Source organism: Geotrypetes seraphini, chromosome 11 (assembly GCF_902459505.1).
Source record: "Geotrypetes seraphini chromosome 11, aGeoSer1.1, whole genome shotgun sequence".
Taxonomy (NCBI): domain Eukaryota; kingdom Metazoa; phylum Chordata; class Amphibia; order Gymnophiona; family Dermophiidae; genus Geotrypetes; species Geotrypetes seraphini.
Window position 1 is genome coordinate 138,582,998 of NC_047094.1, and position 7,028 is coordinate 138,590,025.

Below are 7,028 nucleotides of genomic sequence, written 5' to 3' on the forward strand. Positions count from 1 at the left end.
TTATTAAAAAAAAAGAGCCAGATTTTACACAGAGGCAACATTACATCATTCTTCCTTCTTGGAAAAAAACCCAAAAACCCTCACTTTTAAACAAGACTCCTTCAAGTTTTCAACTACTTCTGTAGGAGAAAAGCAGGAGGTGAGCTTCACCTTTCCAGAAGCCCTCTCCAGCTTGTCACAGCAGAATTTCCACTATGGGACTGTGCTCAGACCTTCTGCTTACAGACAGAGAGAGTCCAAAGCTGAGAAGCAACGACTCTTTGCTCCCTTTAGCTTTCTATCACTTACATGATTTCAGCCTGGAGAAAGCTCTTCTGATTTCTTCTTTGGTGGCACTGGAAGGAAGATGAGAGGATGAACCTGCTGGGGCTTCGCCATGTCCTGCTTTGGCATTTTGCTTGCTTCTGTCTGGATCTAGTTCCTGTAGCACTGAGCCTTTCTGACGCAGGTCACAGCCGGCCAGGAGCTGTGCTTGGATTATTAAAGGCAGAAGGAAAGAAGAGCCTTTTGCCAAGACCAGGAACCTCTAGGGTTGAAAACCATGGGCAAGGGTCTGACTCTTCCAAATCTAGGCTCAAAGGGGCCATATCTCGGACTGCAGCCCATCAGAATAAAAGTGAGGAGCCCCCCAAATTGCTGGGTAGAGCAAGGAGCCCAGATGGTAAGCTGGTGCACCCTCTAAATAGGCAGCCTTCAGCGAGGACCGTCACTCCAACAGTGCAGGACATGAGTAGCAAAGCCTCAACTAGGAGAGTCCTTGAGAACATCGATTCCAGCGGGTACAAAACCGCTGGCACCCCGAGGGGCACTACAGAGACATCTCAGCGACCGTTAGTCACCCCACATGAGTACATGCTGTCCCTGTATCACACACTGTCCCATGCTGAGAAGAAAGGCTTGAATGGAAGTATGAAGATGGAGGCTGAGCTGGCTAATACCATAACTAGCTTCTTAGATAAAGGTCAAGGTAAGGAATGGGACTGTGTCATATCTCACTAGAAGAAGGAATGTTGACCTACTATATACCAAAGAAAACAGGGTCACTTCAGGTCAGTCCTGAGGAAGCACCATCCTGTCAGGTTTTCAGCATATCTGCAATGACTGAACATTAGAAATTTCCATACAATAGAGGCAGTGGATATTTCAGTTATCTCATGCATATTTGTTGTGAGTATCCTGAAAATCAGATGCTCCCTCAGGAGAGGTTGACACTAATCTTTGAATATCTGTCCTCTTTCTTCCACATAGCATGGTGTCTAGTTAATTCACTGAGCTACTGTACAGTGAACCTGGCTGTGCAAGATACATTCAGCACATAACAAATGTCTAAGTACTTTAAAAATCCAGAGGCATTGTAGATATAGATATATATATATATCCAGAGGGGAGATATGATAGAGGCATTTAAATACCTATGTGATGTAAATGCGCATGAGTCGAGTTTCATTTTAAAGGAAGCTATGGATGCTAGGATGAAGTTAAGAGATGATAGGCTCAGAAGTAATCTAAGGAAATACTTTTTTACAGGGTAGTAGATGCGTGGAATACTCTCCTAGTGGAGACAAGGACTGTATCTGAATTCAAGAAAGCCTGGGATAGCACGTGAGATCTCTTAAGAGAGAAGAGAGAGAGAGAGGAAGAGATAATGATTACTGTGGTTGGGCAGACTGGATGGGCCACTTAGCTCTTATCTGCCATCATGTTTCTATAACCATAAAGCTCTCTAACCTCACAATGCAAGTGTTAAGAGCCTTAGCTTATAACAATAATGCTCTATGACATCACAATGCAGGTGTAAAGAGCCTTAACCAATAGGGAAAGGAGGAGATAGTGGATGCTGCGGATGGGCCATTTGGCCTTTATCTTCTGTCATGTTTCTATGTAATTACTTCCTTGTAGTAATAAATCATGTAGTTTACTTTTATTCCTTCTCACAGTAATTGTACTTAATTACTTTTGAAGAGTAACTAGCACAACATGACATGGCAGAGGATATGGGCAGCATGAGTTGGTCAAACGTCCTTGAAATGAGCATCAAGAGTTGAAGTTAGGCAATATTCACATTGGGGTTGTGTATAAGATGGGCATTTTACCTCTTCACGTACCATAAAGGCTAATGGCTTTTACCATAAGTATCACAAAATTTACGTACATTGAGCACCTGCATCAGTGGTTGCTTACAAAAGCAGCACTGATTGCATGTCAATCACTCAATGGCGCTATTTGGAGAATCATGTAGGCCAGAGTTTTAAAGGCCTACAGTTCTGATGTGTACCTTGGCGCCTAAGGCCACTTCCGGCATTAACCATGCCTACAGTGGCTGTAGGCATTGTAAGGTGCCTCCTTAGTCAGGCAACAGCACCATTTTTGAAGGCTCCTGTAGGCGCCTCCGTTTTTTTAAAGGCGTTTTTTAAAATTAGGTCAATTACTACGCTGATTGAACCAATTAATTGAGGCGGTGGTAGAGAGCCTGCCACCACCTAACTTATGATGCTATTACTAAAATTAATTCTAATTAATGCCAGTAATTGCTTGTTGATTTGCTATTTCAGTTAAATTATAAGCTGTTCTAAAAGAGAAGAAGGATGCTTTTGCTGAAATGTTTTGCAAAAGAGTTAGATCCCGCTTAAGGTTTGCAGGGGAGCACCATTGTTCCCCACTTGCTCAGCATAAATAGCCTAGACAGAGTGCATCAAAGTCTAAGCCACTGAGAAGAGCCAAACCTGTTTGGTATAACATCCTCAAAATGTTAATATTTCCCTTGGTTCATATTTATTGCTAGTCACGATTACATTAGAGCTAGACGTACTAAAGTGCCTTTTTGTGTTAGTCTGTACTCATAGTAAATCAATCTCACTGCATGAAATGGGACCTGCCTTAAATACTTTGCATTAACTGGATTAGTATACACATTTCAGTATATTTATCCCCAAGCCTAAAAATATTCTAGTCAATATTCAATTCTGTGATAAAGAACAACCAAGGAATGGATGTCCTGATTTTTATACTGCTATACAATATTTTTTTGGGGGGGAGAAGATTTAATGTTGCCCTTCATGGGTAGAATGACTGGAATGGTTAGATTTTAATCACATTTACTCTTTCCAAAAATACAAGGACCAGAGAGATTTAAAACAAATTAGGAAAATATTTCTTCATTCTGCTTGTAATTACTGTAAACTCTGAAATTCATTGCCAGAGAACATAGTAAATGGGGTTAGATTGGCAAGGTTTATAAAAGTATTGGACAAGTTCTTAAAAGTGCTCAAGCCATTATTAAGATGTCTTATCTTAGACCAGGGGTAGGCAATTCCGGTCCTCGAGAGCCGGAGCCAGGTCAGATTTTCAGGATATCCACAATAAATATGCATGAGATAGATTTGCATCTCAAGGAGGCAGTGCATGTAAATCTATCTCTTACATATTCATTGTGGATATCCTGAAAACCTGACCTGGCTCCGGCTCTTGAGGACCGGAATTGCCCACCCCTGTCCTGGACTGTATGTATAATTTGATGTAGTATGTATAACTCTATGTAACATGTTTGACTCTATATGGAATTCTATCTAGCAATATGTAACCTTCTTAGAACTCTGATTTGTGAGGATTTGGCAGGATATAAGATTGCTTGCCCTGGATTGGTAACATGGAGTGCTACTATTTGGGGTTCCGGAATGCTACTATTGCTACTCTTTGGGGTTCCGAAATCTTACTCTTTGAGATTCTGGAATGTTGCTATTTGGGTTTCTGCTGGGTACTGGTGACCTAGATTGGCCACTGTTGGAATCAGGATTCTGGGCTATATGGACCATTGGTCTGACCCAGTATGGCTCGTCTTATGTTCATATGCATATTTGGTTTCTCCTTGCCATTTTGAAGGCACAGACCATGGCAGACTCTGACTTTCTCCTTAAATTTATCAAATTAGGCAACTGGCGATAAACGTCATCTTGAACTCTTAGATTGTACATACATATCATAAATGTAAATCCAGTCCAGTATCCCAGTTAACACTTGCTTTGATTTTCTTAGTTACATTTCTAACATTTTGTGAAAAAAAAGGAAACATTTTTTTTCTGCAGTCCTCTTCAGTTCTGTGCTTATGAGTAGGTGATTAGGGTCTTGGAGTTCTACTGTATGTTTGATAGAAATGATTTTGCTTCCTTGCTCACATTTCTACAAATGGGGTGGCTTCTAAGTGAATAAATGAAAAGTGAAATAAAATTCCATAAAGTACTTATTTTTTGTCTGTTTGTTTTCAGATGACCTTTCTCCATTTAGCAGAAAGCAGAAATACACTTTTGATATCAGCACTTTGGAAAAGGATGGTTTACTGGGAGCTGAACTGCGAATTCTCAGGAAAAGGTCCCTGGACTCATGGAAGAATCTCCCTTCTGGGAAGTCCTACCAGCTAAAGCTGTACAGCTGCCCCATTACCAGGCAGTCTTCGATCCTCATTGACACTCGCACCATCAGTGCAGTAGACACTCCAAAGTGGGAAGTGTTTGACATCTGGAAAGTTTCCAAACATTTTAGAAACTTTGATCAGTTGTGTTTTGAACTGGAAGCATCAGAGAAGGGGAAATCCATTGACCCAAGAAGCATGGGGTTTAACAGAACAGGACGGCAAACCAACGAAAAGGCACTTCTCCTGGTTTTTGGCAGGACTAAGAAACGGGACCTGTTCTTTAATGAAATCAAAGCCAGATCCGGGCAGGATGATAAAACTGTTTATGAATATTTATTTAATCAAAGAAGGAAGAGGAGGGCTCCTCTTTCAGCTCGGCAAGGGAAGAGACCTAACAAGAATCCAAAAGCAAGATGCAGCAAGAAACCTCTTCACGTTAACTTCAAGGACTTGGGTTGGGATGACTGGATCATTGCTCCTTTGGAGTATGAGGCTTATCACTGTGAAGGGCTTTGTGAATTTCCTCTTAGGTCTCATCTGGAGCCCACCAACCATGCAGTTATCCAAACGCTGATGAATTCCATGGACCCGGAGTTTACTCCCCCAACTTGCTGTGTCCCAACAAAACTGACTCCCATCAGCATTCTCTACATTGACTCTGCCAATAATGTGGTCTACAAACAATATGAAGATATGGTGGTGGAATCATGTGGCTGCAGGTAGCCAAGCACAGAGAAACCCTAAACACCATCGTCAGTGTTGCTTTACTTTGCAACTCTTGTGGTTTGACAAAGAAACCTGGAATTAATAGACTATAGCAGACTGACATGCAGGAAGGAGGGGGACGTTGGCTCATGACATGTAACAGTAACTCTTAGGAATGGAATAAGTCATGGAGCCTCATACAATTAATTATGGGCTAAAATGCAAAAGGTGATAGAGAGGAATGTATTCTATAGACTTCAGGGTGATTCCAGATTAGGGCATCCCACATCACCCAAATTCATGAATTCAGAATACATTTCTCTACTGACTTTGTATGAGTGAAAGCATTAGCATTTGAACCCATAGCATGGATAACCACAAAATCTCTGCGCTCAACTTGTATTTTCAGGAGAGATCCCAGCAGTTCATTCTTCACATCAGTCAACTATCCAATAACCGTAACACTCAAACCACAATTCTGGCAATGGTGTCCCTCCTCTTATTGAAAGGAAAGAGAACAGGATCCCACTGAACACTTTGAAAATCTCCTCCTAGTAATCCATGTTCTAAAAAAACCCAAAAAACCATGTGGTAGTTGTGCGACGCATGAACTGGGAATACCCCAGCACAGTGTGGAAGGATTTCCCATACTTCTGAGATGAGAATTTTCATGCATAGTAAAATCCTAGAAATCCTAATTGCAAATCCAGTTCTAAGATGGTAATGAAATGAATAAATTGGCCGTGGACTGTTGCTTAGCAGCGTCTCCAAATTGTCCCAGCCTGAAAAAGATGAGTTAAACTCTGCTAAGACACTTGTCAGGATACTGAACTGCTCTAAATGTGTGGAGGACAATTCTGTAACAAAAAAACCTATGCAGAGGCACGACTACTATTATGAATTATTTCGATAGCGCTGCACAGAGTCACAAAGAAAACAGTCCCTGCTCGAAAGAGCTTACAATCTAAACAGCCAAGACAAACAAACAAGATGTCATGGATACAGTTAATGGGAATGGTTAATCAGCTGGCTGGGTTGGAGGGCAGAAGAGTAGGGTTAAGGGTTTTCAGTCTGCTTTTTAACAAGGGAAGGGAAGGGGCTTGGCGGACAAACTCAGGTAATTTATTCCAGGCATAGATGAAAGGAACGAAGCTTAGAAGTGGCAGTGGAGGAGAAGGATAAATCTAAGAGTAGCTTATCTGAGGAACGGAATTCTGTGGGAGGAGCTATGCTAAAAAGAGAATTAACTGCCTACTTTCCTTTAGAAAATGCATAGAGCTGGTGTAACTCCCGCATGAAACTTAGCAGTACCATATGTGTATGCCTCTTTGTCAAAGAAATACCATGGAAGATATGCCCATATTTATTGAATTGCATTTAGGTAGAACATAAGCACATAAGCATGGCCTCTGCCGAGTCAGACCATAGGTCCATCATGCCCAGCAGACCGCTCCCACGGTGGCCCCCCCAGGTCAATGACCTGTAGTGATCTATTACTCTAAAGCATTTTGTACTGTATAGTAACCCTCTAATTGTACCCCTGGATCCCCTTTCCCTTCAGGAACTCGTCCAATCCCTTTTTGAAACCCAAAATCGTACTCTGCTCAACCACCTCCTCTGGAAGTGCATTCCAGCTGTCCACCAACCTCTGTGTGAAGAAGAACTTCCTAGAATTTGTTTTGAACCTATCTCCCTTCAATTTTTTTGAGTGCCCTCTAGTTTTTGTTGCCCCCGCCAGTCTGAAGAATCTGTCTCTCTCTACCTTCACTATACCCTTCATGATCTTATAAGTTTCTATCATATCCCCTCTAAGTCTCCGCTTTTCCAGGGAAAATAGCCCCAGCTTCTCCAGCCTCTCAGCATATGAGAGGTTTTCCATGCCCTTAATCATTTTTGTTGCTCTTCTCTGGACCCT

The 7,028-nt window shown here is 41.8% G+C and overlaps 1 protein-coding gene across 1 annotated transcript; it reads left to right on the plus strand.

The window, feature by feature from the left end:
• Positions 1-354: 354 nt before the first annotated feature.
• On the plus strand, positions 355-6,122 carry GDF5 (growth differentiation factor 5). The gene is made up of 2 exons (XM_033962632.1): positions 355-967; positions 4,263-6,122. The coding sequence occupies exons 1-2, from the start codon at positions 355-357 to the stop codon at positions 5,129-5,131; spliced, it is 1,482 nt and encodes a 493-aa protein (XP_033818523.1). The 3' UTR covers positions 5,132-6,122.
• The last annotated feature ends 906 nt before the right edge of the window (positions 6,123-7,028 follow it).